The sequence below is a fragment of the Orbicella faveolata genome, unplaced genomic scaffold (assembly GCF_042242905.1).
Source record: "Orbicella faveolata isolate gen_17 unplaced genomic scaffold, um_ofav_v1 contig_2, whole genome shotgun sequence".
NCBI lineage: Eukaryota > Metazoa > Cnidaria > Anthozoa > Scleractinia > Merulinidae > Orbicella > Orbicella faveolata.
In genome coordinates, this window is record NW_028301547.1 from 18,669,375 (window position 1) to 18,692,697 (window position 23,323).

At 39.8% G+C, this 23,323-nt stretch overlaps 1 protein-coding gene across 1 annotated transcript; it reads right to left on the reverse strand.

The window, feature by feature from the left end:
* Nucleotides 1–107: 107 nt before the first annotated feature.
* Nucleotides 108–19,953, reverse strand: LOC110046595 (centrosomal protein of 131 kDa-like). Its single transcript, XM_089290095.1, has 29 exons — nucleotides 19,565–19,953; nucleotides 17,169–17,244; nucleotides 16,188–16,323; nucleotides 15,468–15,546; nucleotides 14,650–15,207; nucleotides 13,750–13,896; nucleotides 13,003–13,212; nucleotides 12,367–12,473; nucleotides 12,120–12,247; nucleotides 11,638–11,669; nucleotides 11,359–11,411; nucleotides 11,073–11,114; nucleotides 10,598–10,664; nucleotides 10,009–10,079; nucleotides 9,302–9,425; nucleotides 8,034–8,266; nucleotides 7,509–7,605; nucleotides 7,308–7,397; nucleotides 6,521–6,648; nucleotides 5,516–5,663; nucleotides 5,019–5,096; nucleotides 4,815–4,889; nucleotides 4,379–4,441; nucleotides 3,712–3,797; nucleotides 3,329–3,413; nucleotides 2,787–2,941; nucleotides 1,915–2,043; nucleotides 1,299–1,359; nucleotides 108–688 (listed from the first exon to the last, which is right to left on the reverse strand). Exons 1-29 carry the CDS (start codon nucleotides 19,712–19,714, stop codon nucleotides 620–622), a joined length of 3,477 nt encoding a protein of 1,158 aa, XP_089146221.1. The 5' UTR covers nucleotides 19,715–19,953; the 3' UTR covers nucleotides 108–619.
* Between the last annotated feature and the right edge of the window lie 3,370 nt (nucleotides 19,954–23,323).

Here is a 23,323-nt window from a genome sequence, read left to right on the forward strand (position 1 = left end):
TATCGGACAAAACGCGAGTCGCCAGTGCTCAATTTTTGGTCGCATTGGTGACCAGTGAGTCGCAATTTCGAGCCCTGCAGTAATCTAACAATTTTTAACTTCATATAAACGGTTCAAAAAGCCTGTTTTATTTGTGTGATCGCCGAAATGGAGATTGTGTTATAAATATATGAATAGAGGTTGGTTAAAAAACACTGGCACTCAAAAACAGACCAATGAATAAGGTTGCTCTCTTAGCGTCTTATTCCACCTTGACCAAAATTATCGTGTTACTGAATGGAACAGACGCCGACCAAACCGATTAACAGAATTGTCTTCTTGATGCTTAATCCATCTTTGTTTAATTTTTCTCCGAATATTTTACAGTGCTTTATGGTCTGTGAATACGAACGATGCCCATAATCTGATTGATGAGGCGACGGTAGTAATGACAGGGATTGTTGATTCATTAACACAAGCCAGGTGACTGCCTCTATGTCGTATACTGACTTCGGATAAACTCGGCAACACTTCGGAGACGTTCGCAGGCTAACGACTGGACGAAGGGCTTCCGACTGTCATGGAAACCGGAGGAGTGTTGCAATCAGCCGTCGCTGTTCGAATTTAAGACAATACTGCTTCAAGACAGTAACTTCTTTCTTTGCTCTTGGAGTAAAAATTCCAAATGTTCCGCTCGCTTCATGGCCGCCTGTGCAAAAACAGAAAACGAGCGAATTTCAAAACAAAGCAAACGACACTATTCATGAAAAGCTGACCGTTAACTTGAATACATCTAACAAGCGCTAGCATGGGAGTCAAATGATGCCTGTAATTCCATGGGGACTACATGGAGATGACCCATGTTGGTAACAAGAACTGACCTTTGTAAGGGCACTTTTCTAAAATAAAATTCATTATTATGGAATAACCTACCCGAAGGGCTTAGGACTGATAATCTTAACCTGTCATGCTCCAACAGACAATGCAGAGACTTTTATAAATGCAAGAACTTTGATCCTGACCACCCAAATGTTACCGGCTGGGCGTAATAGTAGCCCTTTGATGTTAAATTGACGCTGTATTTAAACAGCTTTTTTCTTTGTTTTGTTATATATTTTGCTTAGACTAGCACGTATGGTTCCTATGTTCCCTTTTAGTCCTTCCTCGCTGCTTTTCTTCTTTTCCTTTTTCTTTTGTATTATATAATTTATTACTGGTATGTTTTCTTATGGCTTATAATTTGTGCAGTGAAAATAGATTATATTAAATTAATTCAAATTAAGTTGATAGCAACGAAACGATATGATGGATTCTCTCACCTGGTGTTGTTCTCGTAAAGTTTTCAATGTTTCCTCCTTTTTGGCGATGGCCTGCTTCACCCTAACGAACAAACAAATGCATTAACGGTTGCTAGCAGGTGTATCAAACAAACACACTGACTTTTACCCGGAATTTTTGTCACATTGCACCAAGTATTTTCTGAAGGCGCGATGGCCTCATGGTTAATGCGCGCGTCACCGGATCGAGAGGTCCGGGTTCGAGCCCTGGCTGAGGACATTGTGTTAACTACATCTAGCAGTGGAGAATCCCCACTGCTAAAATGGGACACCTAACTAGAACTATCTAAAAATAATATACAGAAAAGTCTTATAAGAGAAATTAAAATTATGAGTTACAAAGATGGCAGCCACTACATCCATCTAGGATGTTGTCTAGATCTAGCCTCCGTACGTGGGTCTTAAACTGCTTGAGATTTATCGCCGATCTTTCTTTATTTGTTAGTTTGCTCCATAGTCTTGGACGTAGATATCGAATTGAATAACAGTTGATAAACCCAGGTCACAACACACTAACCATTAGGCCATCACACCTCCCATAATGACCAACAAAACTGAACTACTGAGATTTCAAACTAACAAATCATCCCTCACAAACCTCTTATGCACTTCATCCATCTCCTGCTCCTTCTCTCTAGTGACCCGTTCTATTTCCAGTCTGTGTCGAGCCTTCATTTCACTCAGTTCAGTTTTCAGACGCTTGTTGTCTTCATCAGTTGTCACAAGCCTGATGTAACGAGACAGAAATAATAATAATAAAAGAAAAACATACACAGTGGACTATTTCTAAGGCGGACATCCTGAGTAACGGTTCTACATGTAGCTGTCTGCCTTTGAGATGTGTCCACCTTTGAGCGGTTGATAATTGAGTGTTGTAACACCAAAACCAAAGTACTACGATTATCAGTTGAGCAAGGCGTGACGGAAGTTTAGTGACGCACTTTTGGCCTTAAAATTGCGCTGTTGTCACGGGCAACTTACCTCGTTTCCATTGGTAACAATATCAACAGACGTGCGTCGCCTGTCGCGTCGCCTACAATTTCGCGCGCTTTGCTGCCGATGACGTCAAAGACCGGCAAGTTGCCGCTGGAAAAGGAGCCAGTTGCCCGCGACAACAACACGATTTTCACGTTGAAACCTTGTGACAAAACTTTCGCCGTGCCTTAGTCAACCGATAATCGTAGTAACCACACTAGCACATCACAGAGGGTATGTTTATTAGAAGAGGTTGCTTTTTCATCATTATCGATAAGACCATCAACAAAAGCAATTCACAATGCCTTTAACATCGTTCAGAACCAGGTAACTAATTAAATGGCAGGTCTGAAGGGTAGGGAAAATTGCAGATTTTGGTCTAAATGGCGTAAGAGTTTTAGGAAGCGGGCCGGACACCCCCAGCCATTTTTTTTTCCCAGCCAATTTTTCTGCAAGAAGACATTCGATGCTGATCGGTCACGTAAAGTTGCATACCTGTCAGCAAACTCCTGTCGAATGATGTCAGCCACTTTTCCTCTTTCCTCCTGCAGTCTTTTGGCCACTTTGTCGATTCCCTCCACTTCTTCGTCCTTCTGTTTCACCGTGCTTTTTAACCGCGCATTTTCTCCGTCAACCTCGGATAACCGAGCCTAGATACCGCAATGAAAGCAGATAAACAGTAATTGCGAATTTCTATTATGGAATGAATGGGTTTCCATATACCACTCCCAGTCCTAAGTTTTTCTTGTATTCTATACATAAATGCTTATTGCAAAGCTGGTACATCGTTTCTAGCGTCCACTATTTTCAAATTGATTCTACTGTCTGTATATCTTTAAGTGGCCGACCGACCGACCGGCCGACCGACTGACTGACTGGTGTACCAAAAGAATCAAAATGTTTCAACTTCTGAAAAGACGAAGTTGCGGAATGAATCACATGACGGTTACGAAGGAGTTTTACAAAGAGCAATATAACCGCGGTGAAAGATTCTATTCGAGAAATCAAACACTGGTGCCGCCGAATCTGGCACTTACCTTCATGTTGTTGTATTTCTCCTGCATATTCCTCTCAGATTCCTCCAGTTCTTTCAGTTCAGATTCGTATTTGTCTCTCACCCGCCTACAAACGCAATAAAAAGACAATTTTCTTTACCAAAGCACTTTTCATACTGATCCTGAAGCAACAACAGCACAACAGTTCGTCTGAAGTGGGTGGAAGTGAACTGTTAGTGAGGAGGGAAGGGTCAGAAGAACTCGGACCCCACTAACTAGAAGTCTCCCTTCCCACCCTCTCTTCTCCAGCCTCCCGTAGCTTTTCCGATCTCTTTACTCCGTGGTTGCCGCCCCTTGTCCCAACCCATCTGTTGGTGGAGCATAGGACCCAGGCAAAGACAGCCCCGTCCTGTCAGACTGCTTACTTGATTCTGTTCTCTGCAGCTCGTTCACATTCCTCTCTCGCCAGCGAGGTCTCTTCTTCCAGTCTTGAAATCACCATTTCAATTTCCTAAAGAATTTTAAGTGTTACAGAACACGTCAAGCCATTTCCAGCTGAAATCATACAACCACTGCAGTTGCACACAGTGGATTCAGCCAATTACGAGTCACCGTAAAACACGTGACCACCGACTGGTCAACAGGTTTTACAACACAATAGTCACGTGAACGGTTAGTTGCATTACTGTATATTCTTACTGTTCTGTCGACATCTTACTCGCGAATTCGTAAGGTGGAAAAAACCAAACAAGTCATCAACACCATCGAAGCTACTCATGCCAGTTTACCCATTAGGTCACACGCAAACAACTGGTGTTACAAAGTTTTTGGATCGAGTGCAATAAGTTTAGAAACCTCCTCGAGAAATAAAGGGCAGATATGTTACACCAGCAGGAAACCACCTGTCCTAAACAGCAGAGATTACGACACCGCACCGTAAATCGAGCACATGAAGTGTTTTTAGTTTGTTCCTGGTTGGCTGTTGAAATTCGAAATAGACCACACTATTCACTGATTTACAAACTTCACGCAAAGTTGCTTGCCATGCCCTGTCGCAAGTGTGAAAGACAAGAAAAAACCAAATATACTCACCCTATCACGGCCCTCGCGGACTGCTTCTTTCAACTCCCGCTCTTTAGTCATTAGCATGGCGTCCTAAAAGATGAAAAGAAACCACTTTGCTAACCATGTCACGCTGTACTCATTTTTTCATGGTTAACAACTTCTCACAGGATGAGAGGTGATGTAACGTGGGTGTGATAACAGAACTCTACCCCAGTTGTATGGCTGGAGTTTTGTACTTGCAAAGGAGTTCTGAGTGTTTCCAAAATGTTTTCCGTGCACACTAAAACGCAAAGCCGCCGTTCTCAAATTTCTCCAAAAACGGTCCGTTTTCGTGCCGGACTAGCGCAGACGGTAGGCCTAACCGTAGAGATAAAGCTGCGTTTTCAAATTTCTCCGACGTAGTGTGGACGGGGCGTAAATTGAGAAGGCAAATTAATCGACCATATATGGTTGGAGTTTGTACCTGTTTCTTCATGTAGTTCTCAATCCAGCCTTGCTTCTCGATCTCCAGTCTTTCCTTCAACTCGTTCATTTCCAACTACAATTAAAATAAATTCGAAATTTACTTCAATTAACGGCTTACTCCTCACTCCAGTAATATCACTTCATACCAGTACACTCGTCCTATATATGACTCTTTGTTTTTTGTACAATCTTTTGTTCTTACCTGGTGTTTTCTTTCCAGATCATCGATTGTTCTTTGATGGGATGTTTGCATCTCCAGAATAGACTTCTTATGGGACTCCTGCCACAAAAGAGACAAACACAAACCAAATTCAAAAATTGAACTTAGGAAACAGGTTGTGTTGTACTCTTAGAAGTACTCTTACAGGTTCGAGGCCTGTCAGAGTAGTTAGGGTTGAACTCTGGTTTCTTTTGGATTAATCCACAAACAGTTTTTACTCCTGAATCTTCTTAAATAGGTCCTTGATCTCTAGCAGATTATTCTGACCAGTATATTGTCAACAATAAGCCAGTATTCATTTCTCGGAGTACAGCAGACGAAAGTCGAAAGTTTCTAACCAAGGTTTTTGCCAAACAATTGTTCAAAACCAGTAGACTTTGCTTATGGTCGACCTAACTTCTGTTTACAAAGTCATATTGGCCATACTCAAGGTGTTCTTTGGTTGCCTGTGATTTCGAAACCAAAGCATACCCACTCACCTCCAGGGCTGCTCGTGCCTCATCCAGTTCTTGCCGCTGCTTTTGAGCCTGCAGTGCTACTCTCTCCTTCTCTTCCTGCACCTCAGCGTACAGCCGCCGTCTCTGCTGCTGAAAGGCTTGTTCCTCTTGCTCCAGCTGCTTCTCATATCTTAACGAAAAAAACAAAAAAACCCTCAAGTTGGCACCTTACTAGTAAATGTAGCCTGTGCCTGTGAAACGGTTCCGACTGGAAGGGTGCCGGTCTGACTGCGACTAGAAATGTCGAGAAGGAACTGGGTGAACTGGGTGATAGTGACGTGGCTGAGGGGGGGGGGGGTGCAGTGGGGGGTGAGGTAGCCCTCTCCCACCTTCTCTCTCTTTTCTTCTCTTTCGCCTCGCTTTCTCTTCACCTCATTCTCGACTACACCATTTCAATCATTACAACGGGGATTTTAAAAGTCAAAAACAAGGCGAATTCTAAGAAGGAGAAGGACAAAAATCCAGAATTTACATAGTATAATTTGCTTTTGTCAAGTATTGATCATATTGTCAGTTAGCCTTCCAGTCAAACTCTTTCACGCATGCCAATTGTGAGTTTCGCTCTTATCTATTCTAATCCTTGTAAAATCCATCAGCGTTTCTTCACGAGCAAGTCGATAAACAGGATTTTAGTTCATTGTATGTAACTTATCTTTAGGCATGGAATTGTAATATATTATTAACAAAATTTGGTAAAAAATAAAAAAAAATTGCAAAAAAATAAAAGTCCATAAGCAATAACCATGCAGTCTCAATGCATTTTTCATCGTTAATAGCCTATAATTTCTATAGGTTTGTTGTTTGTAATCCGTGTCAATCTTCTCCATTCTTCACCATCCTTGTTCTTTTATGGTTTATTACTATCTCTTTGGTGTTTTTCTATCTTAATAAACTACTATTTTCAGGTTTCCTTCAATTTAAAGGCGATTTTGTACGTGGCTTAGCTCCCTTAACAGTGAAAATGGAAACTACGAGAACAAAATGTACCTTTGTTGAGAGAGTTCTCTCTCCCGCGAGCAGGCGCTTTCCTTTTCTCTTTCCAGTTGATCTCTTAATTCTTCTATCTGTTGAATATATCTTCTACCTGCACGTTCATCAGCTTCAAGTAACTCCGCCTGCCGTTAAATCATTAACAATAACTAGCTATAGACCATGAGTTTACTTGGTAAAATTGCTCTAAATTTCTGGTAACTTCCGCCCGCAAGTCGTGAGAAAGTGTCAAGGTGGTTGGAAAATCGAAAGTTTCGACCTGCCGATAACAACAATCCTCAAAACTTTACGACACTCGGAAACTGGCGGCCTGAAGCGTAACGTGACTGATTGTATTTCTGGAAAAGACCGTCCAAATAACCCGCAATACCATATAATAACAAATGAAAGAACAGAACTGCCTCCTCTGCCATCATCAAATACAGTAAGGCCGCAAAGCACATAATCAATCAACTAATTAGTCAATCAGTCAATCAATCAATTACACAGACTTAATGCTTTGAATTTAAAGGAGATCGAATCAGAGCTCTTAAACAAACACCTAAAAATGCCTTTATGTGGTGTGTGTTTTCACTTTTGCCACGATTGTGTTCAGTCCAACCCGTCCAAGTCCACACCCTTAACTCTCATTTCCTCGCTCTATATTGGGTTGACCCCAGACGCGAGAGGAGAGTCTCCCTCCTGATTTTAACCCCTGTATAGAGCGAGAGAAGGACAGTTCAGGGCCTAAAGTGCTTAGCCCATCACTGCACTCGTTTTGACTACCCGGAAGTAGTTGGAATACCTGATGGGTAGATTTGAGTTTCTTCAATTCCGCTTTGTGTTTTGCGATCAGCTTCTGGATGTCAGGCTCCAATCCTTTGACAGTGACTTCCTGTTAAATCATAAAGAACGCTTGATACGAAAATCTACTGACAGACCATCATAAAAGCCAGGTATAAAGCGACTTGCGGCTAATCTTCTGCCAGTATCCTCCACTTCTCACCTTGATTTGCTGAGTTTTATCATTTATCCATTTCTCTCGTCTGAGTTTCTCTGCCGCCAGTATAACTTCCTTCTGTTTCTTCAATTCAACTTGATGACTGAAAAGGAACAATTAATTATCAAGCTTTACATTGCACCAACGAGCGCCATTCCGACGGCTTTTACATTTGACGACCCCTAATTGGTAAAAAAAAAAAAAACTCGAGCAACGCGCTCTCACAAATCAAAGACGGCAACGATGGTGCGTTTCTCGCCAATCAATTACTAAACAAAAGCCATTTAGATCACGTGATGTTTTTCGCGCTTAGGATAGGTTTACATTTTCGGCTTGGTTTCCATGTATTTCATTATTTCATTGCGGCTCACGAAGCACCCTTCGGGCTCGACACGCAATCCAAACGATCTATATATTACTACCTGACGTCAGCCATAGTTTCCTAGCAAGCTATGGCTGACGTAATTCTCATTGCAATTCTTAACCTCACATTTTAATGGTTTAATTTGCCTCCCCAACGAACGAACTTACTTTTCTTCCATTTGTTTGACTTTATCTCCATACTTCTTGTCTGTACTTTTAAGTTTGTTCACCACTTCTTCGCATCTCTCGCCAAGAACCTTTTTGTCGTCGATGAGTTGGTCAATGAACGACAAATGTCTCTGAATCGCTGCCTCGTACTCCTGTCGCTGTATCGCCAGGCGCTGTTTGGCGTCTTTCTCCATCTCCTTGGCTTGTCGTAACGTGAATTCACGCTGTTGGTTCTGATAGGAGAGGGAAGAATTTACTTAAAGATGCTCTGTCGCTCAAAGGTAAAGTCTGCATACAAGCCAAGTAGCCCATCAGGCCGGAGTTTATCCCGGTTTCTACAGCATGAAGCGACTAGGAGTATTTACTATTTCTACTCCCCCCTGGATGGGATGCTAGTGAATAGCAGGGTTACCCCCAGCATTAAATTCGCCGGTACCCATTTGTACTCCTGGGTGGAGAAAGGCACTAAAGCGAGTAAAGTGTCTTGCCCAAGAACACACTGCAACACAATATCCCTGGCCAGGGGCCTGTTTCTCGAAAGGCCCGGAAACTTTTCGGGCCCGCAAAGCCATTTTCATTTAATCGGTATTTCAAGACAGAGAAGAGTATACGCCTGAAACTTCTTGATGAAAAGAATCTCTGTGCATAAAACAGCTCTGCAGTCACAGGGTTTGCGATTTTGCTTGCCGGAGTCGAGTGCACTAACCACGAGGCCACTGCGCCTCCACTTAAGATTTTGTTACGTAAGTGTCGCCCAAGTTAAAGATAAACACATCAAGACCACAGGAAACCCAACAAGAATAGTTGATCTTGCAGAAGAATACCCAACAGATGTCACGAACCCACAAAGAGGCAACGATGAAATAGGATGAAAGGGGAAAAGGGCATACTGCATTGAAAATGGTTCAAGTTTTCAAGTCTGGCTTGAATTCCTTTAAAATTTAACAAGGGATTGGAACTTGGAACACCCGTTCGAATGAATGTTTTGGTGAAATTTCAGGCAGTCCAAGAAATTTTAATTATTCGCCTCCAAGAAGCCAATGGGGAAAAGAGATAAAATTTGTTGTTAAGCAACGATTTTGTAATTTAGTGTTAGAAAAACGGTTAGAAACCATTTTGATACTACAGCACATTACATTACAGTTTTTTGGTACAGGGAGTCTCTATGCCACTATTTCAAAATGCACAAATTAAGAACTGCAAGACGCACTTCACGGTAAAATTCTGGAAAGTTTTATTTGGAGTGCTCCCTGTGGGTTTTTACTAACCAAGGCTCTCTGAAGCAAGTCATTAGTTCTTTTCTTCTCTTCTAATTCTATCTTCACCGCCATCATGGCTGTTGTAACGTCAGAGGCTGCAGCTGCGGCCGACTCCAGGGCGGCTTCGTCCTTCCTACAGCAAGAAAAAGAATCGCCTGTCAAACCAAAGGCCACGAGCTACTAAATACATCAGAGTCAGAATTAATGGCAGTTTATTGAAAATCACAGATGAACGCTAGTTGGATAGACACAGGCTATGGTTTCATCTCCTTACGTATAAGTTACAGTGTGTAGAAACACGTCTTACAGCGTAAATAAACAGTACCACATGAAAGTATTTGCAACGGCTTTTATTTGAATGGTCCCAAACTAGGTTTTCATCCAGACCAAAAGTTAGAACCATCCCTTTACAGCATAGTAAAGGGTAACACATGAAATTACTGCTCAGTAACTTTCATTTAAATGGTCATACACAACATGAAGGTCTTATACACAGGCTAACAATTAGAACCACAGCCTAATGGACAGAAATTTACACTACTCCTGCCGCCATATTTAGCACGTTATCTTAACAATATGTGATATAATTTGATGACTGGACAGCACGAATCAGAAACTCCTGCTTAAAACAGAACCTGTTCTAGTGACTGCACTCTAGAAAATCGTTTTTTTTTTTTAAATCTAAGTAGATGATACATTTGTTTGGTTTTACTTACTCCCTATCAACTGCTACAGACGCTGAGGTGCTTGATGATGGTAATCCACGAGATATGGCACCATCCCGCGCCTGACAAGAGCAAAACAAACGTAAAAACAAAGCTTCCTTTTGAGCCAAGTTCTTGGCCTTCTTCATCACTCCGTATCAAACCATGTCACACATTAAGCCTCAAGTGGTCACAGAGTAAGCACTGTTTTAAATATTCCTCAACCAGTTCATATTGGTGACTGAAATGCATAGCGCATCTTTTCTTCTGTTGCGCTTGCCTAGGGTGGGGCAGGATATGTGTTTTCAGCGCATCTGCTTTTGGCATTTTCTTGGCCCTCACCTTTACTGGGTAGAACTATGTATCAAGAACTAATCATTGCTTCGAATGTTTCAATAAAGGCGGCTATGCACCTTTTGCCCATAGCCATATTTGGCTATAAATTTGTTTTGCTCAATTGTTGCACAGTAATGCGAGCTCAGGCCAGGAAGCTGTGGGCTGCTATTCTTTGGGCAAGCAGAGAAGGCACAAAACACTGTTTAAAAGATTGGGCCAAGGATGGAAATTTAAGAAACTTGCTAATGTATTAGCTGGGACTTACCTGACCTATCTCGCTGACAGCATCGTCTTCGGCCTTCTCCACTTCATCCAAGAATGTCAAAATACTCCTAAAAATGAAAAGAAATCATATTCTGTGCATGGAACACACGCCAGGCAAACAGCCATACACCTTGAACTGCAAAATCGTCTTAGAAAGATGAACACACTGAAATTAAGTGGCGACAACTATCTGATTGTAAATATTTCTTTGTGAAGGCTAGTAACAGGATTGGTATAGTATGTAATAACTGCATTATTAACTTCAGAGTCGGTATAAGTGAAAAGCCAAGTTCAAAAAATAACATTTTAGGAATATGAAATAGACACTCTTTGGTTTGGATGTATTTGTAACACAATTTTAACATCATTAACCACATTTCGTGTTAGATTTGATTGACTTACTCATTTCACTATCACAATACTTTATTTTTATTTCCTGAAGTCAACATGAAGCGTGCATGCATGACAGACAATACCTTAGTTTTTCAGCTGATAGAGCAGCACCTGATTGGCCTTGACTGCAGTGAGAGCAAGACATGAATTAGAAATGCTGTAAGTTCACAACAGCAAACTGGGCTACAACGGAGCATACAGAGTCCTTGCACGTGTGTCTGACTGCAAAGGTGCTTGACAAGTGCTCCTGGTTCTAACTATGTTAAATTGCATTTAACTGCATTTAAACAAGATTCTCAAACTCTTAGCCAGTCCAAGTACTAATTAAACAGATAACAAAATAAGTTAAATGAAGTTCTGAAAACTAACCTCTCTAATTTGGCTTTGTTCAACTGGTCCAGAGAAGCATAAGAAAGGTAAGGCTACGAGAGGAATACAAAAACAAAACCCCTCAGGATTGAGATTCCTGTACAGTCATACAAACAGGTTCAACTACATTGGCCATTTTTCTTATAAGAAAACGTATTGGCGTTTAGGCGGGACAAAAAGAAGTGGCCACAATAACAAGGTGACCGTATCAACAAGGTGACCGTAAGGCATGGTTCCACTGTATAATGTGCACAATCAAATCAAATGAATACCCCTTACCTTGTCTTGATCACCACCTTCAAAATCTTGCCCTACAAACATAAAGAATACCAAGAAGGTTAAAAAAGTGCACACATGTAAGCCTTAATCACCTACATGTCAATACAAGACTTAGTATGTAAACTGTTACTAGTGGAAACATCAGACACCGATAATGATGCAGATGGTATGGAACTCCAATTCTCAAAACGTGTCATTTCTTCAACTTGGAAGGATGTTATCCATTGACTACAGCTTATAATATTGCCATCATAACGCTAACAGGAGTTTCTAGCTATAAAGCGATCATTTAATATACTCTTAGATCCTGGAGTGGAGAGAGGGTATGCGCTGTATGGGTAATGTAACTTGCTCAGCAGCAACGAAACATTGCACAAAATCTGGAGACTGAAAATCTAACCATTAGTAAGAAGACTACAATGGATGCTACCCAGAAAATACAGGCCAAGTCTATTGCATGAATACATTTTAAGGGCTCATACCCCATCCACCAAATTTAGGTGCACTGTTCTCCTCCATGGGTATTAGACTTGGTGGTTCTTCCTCCAGTTGTTTGAGGGACTCAAGGAGATCATCAAAGGTTGTCTTACTTTCTCCACCAACCTGGGAGCTGAAGAAATGCATTCAAGTAGCTTCAAAATAGGAAACCATCTTGGAAGTACATGTATTCAAACATTTGGAAATTATTCCCAGCAGAGCATTTGTCTACTCATGGGATGTACACTGTACCTTGTTACTGTTTTATCTGTGTCATCTGTGCGATCAGAGAAGAGAGGTCCTGTGGCTTGCTCATCAGCAGCAGAGGCGGCAGCACTCACTTGTGATTCTCGAGATTCCTGAGAGTAAAAAGCAAAACATAACTGCAGGTAGTGTTATTGTGGGTTAACACAATCAGTTGAAAATGGTTTAAATGTACCAAATGTATAAACGATGGTCATACAATCGTGTGGCAACCACTACAGTGTAGGTCTTATGTATATACCGTACTTATAAGTAAATATTAGGAGGCATTAACTTCAGGAAAGCATCTGCATGTGTAACGGGTTTATGGTAACATGGTAACATGGCCACTTGCAGTAGGTGAGTGCCAATGGGAGGTGGCAGGCTGTTTATGTTTATGGGCCTAATGCTAAAATGTCAGTATCACATATGGTTGTTAATATATCTTCACTTATTGAGAGCAACTCCTTATGGAAGGTGACAGCTTTACAAGAAGGTGGCCACTTAATGCAGGTGTTACTCATCCATTTGTACAAGGTGCCTCCTTATTGAAGGTACATTGCATCTGCATGTCGACCTCTGTAGTTACCACTCACAGGAAGCTTCCTACAGGAGTCTCATATGGAAGTTCTAGGTGTAACTCACCTGGAATAGTTCATCAACCTTCCTTCCAACACTACTGGCTGTCCCAGGTCTTGATGCTGTTTCAATAGAATTTACTGCCTCGTTATTTTTTACAGCACTGCTAGACACACCAACACCTGTGCTCTTCTTTCCCTTAGGTTTCGGCTTTGTTGCTGATAAAGAGTTCCCTGATTTCTTTTTACTAACTTTTCCACTGGCTTGGAGGAAAACCTACCAAAAAGGTTTCATGAAATTAATGAAAGACTAATTCTTGAAAAGTGGTACTTACATCAGCAGTCAACAGTAGATACATCAGCAGTCTCTCAAATTGCAACCTTATTATTTCATCGCTAGCTTTCCTTTGATTAACACTACACGTAAAATGACATGGATCTCCTCTCAAGATATACAATTAGCATGACATAAGATTATCTATATGTTAAACTTTCCACAGACAAGAACCTGTTGGTAAACAGACTTCTACCCTCATTTGCTCAGGTCCTCCTGCACAACAGGAATAACTGAATTCACCTCTGACATGTACATGTAACTCCTTATGTTACTGACTGGCCAATATGGTATGCTTAGAATTTTTACAAGTTAACAACAACCAATCAGAGACGGTGTTCATATTAATGTAGTTTCATCAACTATGTCTCTGGACTTCTCTTATGTCAAATCTAACATGTCTTTCCCGAAAGAAATAACTTAGAAGCATGTAAAGAGACACTTCTGTTTACCCAGGCAAGCAAAACAACAAAACTGTACCAATTCTGCTTCTGCCTTTCTTTGGTTCTCATGTCGTTTTTCTTCTCTCTTTTTCTGTAGTTCCTGTATAGCAGCTTGTCTTGCTAGTCTTGCTTTCTCCTCACGTCTTTTTCTCTTTTCATCTTCCTTTTGATCTTTAAGTTCTTCCTGTGAATTAAACATTAAATAGGAGTAATGACACAGAAGAACATGTGAACAAACTTCATTATGAGCTTCAAAAGTAAGCTAGTTTCATAAACCACAAATTATCAACAAGTTGGAGATGCTAAAGAAAATTTACCCATACTTAGATTTAGTCCTTGATCTGCTTTATTCTCAATCCTCTGGATTGTCCAGTGGACTCACAATACTCACAAATATACATTCAGAGAATGCACTGTTCACGAAATTAGTTTGTTGAAAGTCTGAAACCAGAAACTACATGTAGTTCTTTTTTGGTGTATCAATCTTGTCTTGCCTTACAGTCTAACTGGATGTTCCCTTAAAGGGAGCTCTGCACTGTTGTGACACAATGTTTGAAATTTGTTCAAAGGAACGGACAACTTTCAATTTGAGTTAACAAAATGTTGCTGTAACATCACAGAGTTTGCGTCAAACGAAAAGAGTTTGACTATGGAACCCTGCAGTGGATACTGCCTCCATGTACCACCCTGTTGAAGTTATGAGAACTGGGGTAAACCTGCTAACTTTAATACAAATCTTCCTCTTGTTTGTCAAACCCATGGCCAGAAGTATCAGGAGCACTGATGTTTCAACAACCTTCACACTTGTCTCCGAAGGTGACTTTCAGTCAGGTTGTTGATTCGTCAGTCACCAACATTAAACAGCTCTTTCCAGGACTAACTCTGCCAGGAAAATTACATTTATTAATAAACAAACTACATGTACTTATAAATGTACCTCAGTTTGCATGCTTGTATGGTCACCCAACATCTCTTTCTCCTTTTCCATTTTCTTTTGACTTAACAATTCCTTGACAGCATTCTGTCCACTAAGCTGCTTCCTGGTTTTCCATCCACGGAACCAGCGCTGAATGCTCACAGCAGCCTTCTTACGCCTGCTGTCACCCTCGTCTTCCAGAAGATCATCAAGAAATAGTTTAGGTATGTCTTCCCTTCTTGTAGTTGACTTGTCAGGTTTGATTCTGGAGTTTCCTTCAAGCATGTCAAAGTCAGGATCACTTTGATCAAAATTGTTCGTGACAGGCCGGGCATTACTGACATCACCCAACAGAAAATCCTCACCCACGTGATTGCTTGTCTTGTTCGAACCAGGCCACCAGTCATTTTCCTTGTTCAATTCTGTAGGGGACTGCAGAAACAATGGAGGGACTGGTGTAGGATCAGCAACTGACAGCCACCACTCATCAACCTCGTCAGGCTGTAAGTTATTCTGGGATGATGCTGATGGTCTGTCTGGCAGAGCGCCAGGGCTGGCCTTGGCAGCATTGGTATGTCGCTGAATTAAAAAAAGTAAAACATCTAGTGGCCTGACAGGACAACAACTAATTCTGATTTCTGCAGTATTAAGTTACTGACCAGGACAATTTTCACCCCCACCCCCCAACTGCCTAAGCCCCCTCACCCCGAGTTGGAGTTTAGGTGTCCTCCATCTGGGAGAAACTTTTGGAGATGGTAACAGCTTCTCTAGAAAGTGTGAGACATAAATCTATTTGTCAACTTTAGTTCAAACTACTCAGCCAAAGAGGATTAACTTACCTGAAAAGTTGTGGCCAGTTTAGGTTTAGCTCTAGCTTTGGCTTGTGACATAATAAGAGGGATATGATCCTCAGAAAACCTGACAAAGACAAAGAAGAATTTTGGCTTTGTATATAGACTCTAGACACGTATGGCACAATGTTCATTTGGTAAAGAAGGTCAATGTGGATTGTCAAAGTGAACCACTTAGGGGAACAAAATCAGAAACAGAAGTACACGTAATTGAGGATTTGAAGAGGAAAGGACATAAAGGTTAAAGGTATGTCTCGGTCAAACAGTCAACAATATTGTTACTAGATCTGGTTACCAAAATTAAGGGACAAGAAGTACAGTGTACTAGAACCCTGCTATTTCAAACTCTCAAGGGAAGTGAAGAATGTTCAAAATGGTAGGGGTTTGAGACAGCCAATAGTAAATGACTGAAAATGCATATCCAAGGGGAAATCGTCAATTTAGGAAATCTGATAACTAGTACAAAGTAAAAATGTATAATTTATCTAATTAAAAAACATGGATTTGAGTTTGAGATAATGGGTAGTTTGAGAAAGCAGAGGGTCTGAGATACTGTAACCAGGTTTGAAACAACAAGGGTTCAACAGACTAATTTTTCACACAAATAGTACAATGCTTAGTCTGCTAGATATACCTTAAGTATTCTAAAACATTAATCCACGCTGCTGAAATAAAAAAAAATCCTCTCTCTAGCCCTGTAAAGGTTACCTTGTCGTTGCAGTCTTTTTTGTGTTTGCAGTCTTTCTTCTTGTTCCTGAGCTACTGCTGGTTCTTGTGCTGTCACTGTCACTCCCAGATACATGAACCTCATTGTGCCGTGACCTGACAAAGCCTGCACTTCCACCTGCAAAACAATTAATTAAAAAGGAAATTGAAATAGCAATAAAATTTTCTTGATATCTATAGCTGCCAGGAATTCAAATGCACAGTTCTGTGTTTTAGTGTAACTTTTTCTTTCTTTCTTTTTCTGTATTTTTCATATGTATTATGCACATTGTATATTTGGTCGGCATGTACATGTAAATATTTATCTCTTCAGTATGGGTTTTTAGCTGTTTCTGCTCCAGTAACAAGTTTATGTTTGCTGTTCTGTTTAAAGCTTTTCTCATTTGCCTTGTAAGTTTTCTTCACTAATTTTGCTTCATTTTCTTGAATTTTTTATGTCAGTTCCAGCACGTTGTTTTATGTTCATTCTTGTATGTGTAATTTTGATGTTCATTCCTATATGTATAATTTTGTTTTCAGTTACCATTCTTAACAAAATTGGTTGTGACAAGACAATAGGATGAATTTTGCCATTGCCATTGGCAAGGTTTGAGCTCACAAGTTTTACACTAAGATTGCATGCATGCTACTGTACTACTGTACAATTTCCTGACCAGATCTGAGTAACTTATTCCACCAAAAACCACCAGAAATACCAGGCCTGTAGTCTGCGTAACAATGCTACGGTGACAAAGAAAGCAGTTAGACAATGAAAACCAATCACAGCACAAAATGGTAACAATAAAATCTAACATTTGGGATTTAATGCAGTCAGATTTTGTCTTAAGAAAAACAGTATTAGAACCTTGTTATCCTGTCCTACACTGTGCTTGGTATTCACTGTATTCACTTTCTAGACAACCCCAGTACTAGAAGTTACAGATTATAATTCCACAGATACAGAGAGTCATATCATTAACTTACTCCTTTTATGTTGTCCAGATTTTTGAGGAACTTTACTTGTTCCAGTGACTGACAGAAAGTCACTCACATCCGAATCCTACAATAAAGACAAAAAACTTTTACTAACATAACATTAATAACATCAAAAAAATTGGCGAGGTTTACAAATACAAGGGTTCTTTGTCAGATGAACAACAGTTTCAAGGAGCCAAATAAGAGGAGTCATGGTTTGAATAGTTTTCATTCTTAAAAAACTAATTTCTTAACTTAACATCCCAAAACATAGCATGACAACAGTGGAAAGATAATAATATGTTTTGTTTTGTAATAAATGGCAAATCAGTTGTTTAGTCATCGATTTTGGCAGTAATTGATGAGTTACAAATCAAAGACTAATATAGGCTATGCATAAACATTTATATATATATGTACTGGTTATGCAATGGTCTTGAGAAGTATACATGTACCATGGAACATCTCACAATCACTTGTATTTATTTGGTATATACACAAGCAATTGCGTAGACCAATAAATACAACCATGCCATAGAAATTACAGTGGAAAACACAATTAATACAGCATACACGCAGTTCCAATGGGAAGGTTGGGTGTAACGCCGTTAAGTATGCAACTGCTTTCCTGTATTCTGATTGGTTGTTAAGTTCCAATGGCATGGTATAAAATGTGATATTGGATTAACTGAAGTTGAGAACTTGAAATCAAAACATTCAGTATGTGTTACGTTGTATTCTTTGCATTAGGAAGCAAAAATTTATAACAGCTCTAAATGAGCACATGCTTCTTTCAAATGTTGCAACCCATATTTTTTAAAGAACAAAGGTCAAGTCAGCATTACCAATACCTGTTTTGGAAAAGAAAAATTATTTCAAGAATAATAATGTGATTATATTTATATATAAGGCATAAATTCAGCTGGCAGCAATGGTCAATACTGAAAGCGCAGTCTTGGCAGGCTTTAAGCTAGATGAGTGTACAGACATCCTGTAGATACCTATATGGTTTGGATATAGAATCTAGCCCAAAAAATATATGCGATGATTGTTTAAAAATCATGTTTCTATAAATTGATAGAAACACAGAACTAGCATGAGCTGTTGACGTAATGATGGCGCAATTAAAGAGAATTTACATTTTGATAATCAAAGTAAACAAGTTGTTTTCTTTTTTTTGTTGTTCTTTTTTGTTGTTGTTGTTGTCTCTATCGAGTTTAAGTATAAATCCACTAGCGTTCTATCACGAATGCCATTCTCTGATTGGCTACATTGCTCACTATCTGTTCTGTAATAGAGAGTGATTAGCATAGCAGTGTGCCCTTGTTAACAAAATGATGGCCGCTTCTTGACATTTTTTAAGTGTCTGTGAAGAGCATTAGATAAAGTTTTGAGCAACTAGCAGATTTATACTAAAACAATTAGATTACTTGCTCTTGATTTCTATGTGTGATAGAAATCTCGAGCTCATAATCTAATTGTTTAATAGAAACACTTGTGAAAGTTTAGGAGAACTTGAAAAAGCTGTGGAAAAACTCAGCATTTCTTGTTCTCTCTAACTTCCACTTGTGTTTCTATCAAACAATTAGATTATGAGCTCAAGATTTCTATCGCGTGATAATTGACGAGGGTGCAGCTCAAGTCATCTGTCATGCATAGAAATCAAGAGCAAATATTGTTTTAGTGTAAATCTACTTGTTGTTATTTCTTAAATATTGATCAATAAATTTCTTCACCCTGGGGCTGAAATGTCAGGTCCAGAGTTCTTTGTTATATGTATTGAATTGAAGACAATTCAATATTGTCAAATATTTCCAGGGGAGCATGTCCATAGACACCACTAGAACAGTGAGGTCTGATTGCTCTATATTTAATTTAGGACGCTCCCCAGTCAGATCTTGGCTACAATCTTGAATCTTGCCACATGTCCATTTGATATACTGAGCAATACCCTGAGTTACATTACATGTTTTGACTAGACACAAAAAGTATTCATTCCTAATATAAAAAAAAATTTAAACCAGATATTGTACAACTTTAAGTAAGAGAGAAGTTTCGAGGATACATGGGCTATGCATTCGCATCTGCACTATGATATTGGCTTATGAAAGAAAAACTTACAAATAAAGAGTTTAAAGTTAACATTTATTTACCACAGATTGTGTTTTCTAATACATATCAATGAGGTTTCCAAAGTCTGACTTGACCTTGGTTCTTTCAAGAGTTTTAATTAAGTTTTCCATTTAACTGAAAAAATAATCTTAACATAGTCTTTGACTTCGATCATTAGGCTCAATATCACACTCTAAATGTTCCATATCTTCTAGTGATGTGGACACACATTAAGCTCAAATACAACTAATGATAGAATTAATATACACAGTACTGACAAATTAAAAACTTACCAAACTTGCCGTAGATCGCGCTGAATATTTGCTTCCATCTGCAGAACTAGGCCTGTTTACCTTAGCTGAGCCAAGTCTCTTTGCCGACAAGTTTTCAGACGAGCCAGAAGTGACCGATCCTCGTTCAAATTTCTTATTTTTAGCAGACATTTTTTTTCGTCCTTTACTCAACCGGTAAAATATTCTTATAAACCCAAGGTTTCATAAAACATATTGTTCTTCGCACAGCATTATTACCGTGATTCTACAAATGAACTGGAAGAATCAAAAACCACTCACTGGGTCACACAACAATTTTCTTGTTGTTGACAACAAAATTTGGCGCTCTTCGACGCCATTACGGTTTGATAAGTATTGCGCGGTTACCAAGCATTCCCACTACTTGCTTGGCCTTATGGGATCATAAAAACTCAACAGGAGTGACGTCAATGAAGGGACAAGAGACAAACACGCGTTTTAATCGAATAAACACCGTATAATTAACAAATGGTAAACGCCATAGCGTACACTATTGAGTTATGGATGCACGCGGGAGGTTACTAAGCACGAAAGAAGCGTAAGAGTCGCACGAGGCGATAGCCGAGTGCGACTCTAGCTTCTTGAGTGCTTAGCAAACCTCCCAAGTGCATCCATAATTCAATAGTGCTCGCTATGGCGTTTACCATTTGTTTTATAACATAACATTGAGACATTGGAACAACAGAAGTCCTTTTATTGAGCTACATCACAAAAAAATGTTCATGTAGTCTTGCATGACAAGAGAAAACAAGCGCGCGAAAATTCATTCATGACAACCGACTGCACACCAGTAGCTCGATAAAGTTTCATCTTCAGACAACTGTGAAGACAGTTTCGCATTTCTGGCAGAAGAACGTCGGCCATTACTTTGGAAACAATGTCTGTCAAAAGATTTACTTTGTAAACATTAGCACACACGTCAGCAGCGTACACCCATGGGCAAATAGTAGATGCTAAATTAACCAATCAGAGCGCGCGCTTTGCTTTAGTTATGTTATAATAAACATTTCCACTGCAGATCTATTTTTTTTTTTAGGAGAGATCTCTGCGGTCTACAGTAAGACACGTAACTCTTTGCTTACCGGGGTACTTAGAAGGCAAATATTATCACCGAATTGTGACAATTCCACCATACAAGCTCATGCATGCACGTAGAAAATACAGTGCAAACGGGCTAGGGCTAACAATTGTACTATACATAAACGTAAAAACATATCCTCGGTGGGCTCATAATGTAACTGCAGTTCTCTGCCACAATCCATGCAGCTGTTGGTAGGTGGCCCAAAACAGTTGAACACTTCCGTGCTTTCGTCAGTACTAACTAATTTGCCGGCCAACAGTATGGCATTTGGCAAGTCTTCTGCCGTGATGTCACTCAATTGAGGATATCTCTCCCTGATGACAGGCAAGCGATGTGTTCGGTATACTTTCGTCACCTTCAAAACAGCAGATTGTAATATATGGAATCTTTTCGCTCCAAACTTCACTAACAAATATGCCGAAACTTCTTCCTCCGATAGACCTGGTGTCCTCAAAACATCAGTGGTAGATAGGCTTGCCAATGAAGAAACATTATGTAGTTTACCAGCCACCGAAAAGAATGTTTGCGAATCTAGATCGTCAAGAGATCTTCGAGGGCTCTTACTGGACATTATGAATTGACGTGCTTGCGATCGATTGCTGGCTATTGCATACAGTAAATAAACTAAAAGTCTAACATGATGCACGCTTGATACACCAGTGTGAATTTCACTAGCAGACACAGAAGGACTACGAAATCGTTGTGATGTTGACCGAGCCCCGCTGTTTAGCCTGCGAGCAGGCTCACTTGTTGTTAGGGTAGAATGGGGGCGAGGAAAAGTGTAACACCCATAAATGAATAAATGATGCTTAAATATTTAAATCCGCCATTTACTCTGGGGAATTTCGTTATGTTTTCGTCCGTGTAACAGTGTAACACCACTGTAACACTGCTACAAGATGCCTATTCCAAAAACCTTTCCCTAAATCAGACAGCAAATTGTACGGTAGATGTAGAAACACTCCCAGTCCTTTGCTACACTAACGCTCTTTAATTAAATTTATTATCCAGTTTAAACTCCTGGCGCTAGCTAAATAACTACTTTGTGTTGTAAAAAGTAGTTCGAATGAACTCGATGAGCTCGAAAAAACAAGATGTGATCGAATTAAAAGTATGTTTAGCTCAGATCTAATATTACGTTTTAAAAAGTAATCATATTCAGTGGCGGATCCAGACCTTGACCTAACGGGGGGAGGGGGCGTGAGGCGAGGTTTTTTCTTTTTTGCTTCCCCTGCCGGCTTTTCTTCCTTCTGTGATTTTTTCTCTTTTTACCCAAAATAAGAGGGGGTGGACGCGTCCCCCGGTCCCCTCCCCTAGATCCACCACTGATATTATTACAGAAGGAAAACAATGATGAAATTTCTCGCGTGTCTTTCAACCGGACAATATTGCGTCAAGTTAGTTATTTGAGTAATGATATGACAATGATTTGAGCAATGATATGACCCCAGAAATCCTATATCCTTTTCACACCAACAAGCACCAGTTGGCTGTGCTCTCTGTCAACAGGAAGCTAATCCTGTGGTCTGACAGTGGATGCAAACGGGCAGACAAAACAGGCAAGGGCTAAACATGCGAGAGTAAGGGATCTGTGCATCGTAGAAAAACAGTTCATTAAAGTCAGTTATTTCCATTATTAGTATAGTCGGGGAGTCAGCGAGGCAATTTTGTTGTAATTGTCGGTGACCTAATAGGTTGAGAATTATTCTTCCAATAGATTACAATGTAATTCATCACCATTTTAGGATATGACCCTTAAATTTACTTTTGTATAATTGTATGATGCCAGGAATCACCTGATGTCTTGAATGCTTCTATTGTGTAAAACTAGTGTGAAACCGGGATTCTTTATGCTTTCTCTTTGAGCGGAGTAATTTGCCAGAGCTGCAGCACATGACTAACCACTGCTTGAAAGAATGAGGGCCTTAAATGGTCATAGTCCGTGACTGTACAAGCTACAAGTTAGACTGATTTTACGGCACTAGCATTAACATAAAAATTTATTGAATCTGTGCTTTTCAGCAGAGTTTTAAGCGAAGAATTTCACAGTCTGCTACACCCAAAGTTTTATTCTCGATTACAATGGTGTGACTCTTATACAGTCATTGAAGGGGATGTCTGTATTTTTTTTGCAATCGGTCGACCGTCTAGGCTTGATTTCCGAAACAGTACAGTCACCACAAGTTTCAAATTCGACTTCCGCTTTCGCCGCAGGGGTAACGTATGCTCGCGGAATTCTCGCGCGCGTTAACACGATTTCACGCCTCGAAACTAAATATAGAAATTGAAAACCAATCTGACGTTTTTCCATAGTAAATAATAATTTTCGCGAACGAAACCATATACCTCGGGTCAATGAAACGTGTGTAAACAGTTGTTCCGAAATCATTCAGTTACAGGAACACGAACACGAAGCGGTAAAATTGTCGGATTTTTTTTTTTCTTTAAATGGGTTATACCAATTTATTCCAGCATATTACAACGTAGCCTAGCCAATGATTTATATTTATAAACTGTTACAAAAGTGCTTTTAAGCTCAATTTACGTAACACGTATCATACGGGTATAATTAATATAGACTCAATAACGTTTCTCCGTGGGGAGTTTACTGAAAACACAGACTCCAAAAAAAAAAAACAAATTGAAAAAAAGAACGTTCT

What these genes read in the sequence shown, in the direction of transcription:
- LOC110046595 (XM_089290095.1), bottom strand. Translation starts at nt 19,714, where the DNA reads ATGTCTGCTAAAAATAAGAAATTTGAACGAGGATCGGTCACTTCTGGC. An exon ending in ATCTGGACAACATAAAAGGA is followed by an intron (nt 16,324 to 17,168) that starts GTAAGTTAATGA and finishes ATTGTTTTGCAG; the next exon opens with GTGGAAGTGCAGGCTTTGTC. An exon ending in ATAAAACTCAGCAAATCAAG is followed by an intron (nt 7,398 to 7,508) that starts GTGAGAAGTGGA and finishes ATGATTTAACAG; the next exon opens with GAAGTCACTGTCAAAGGATT.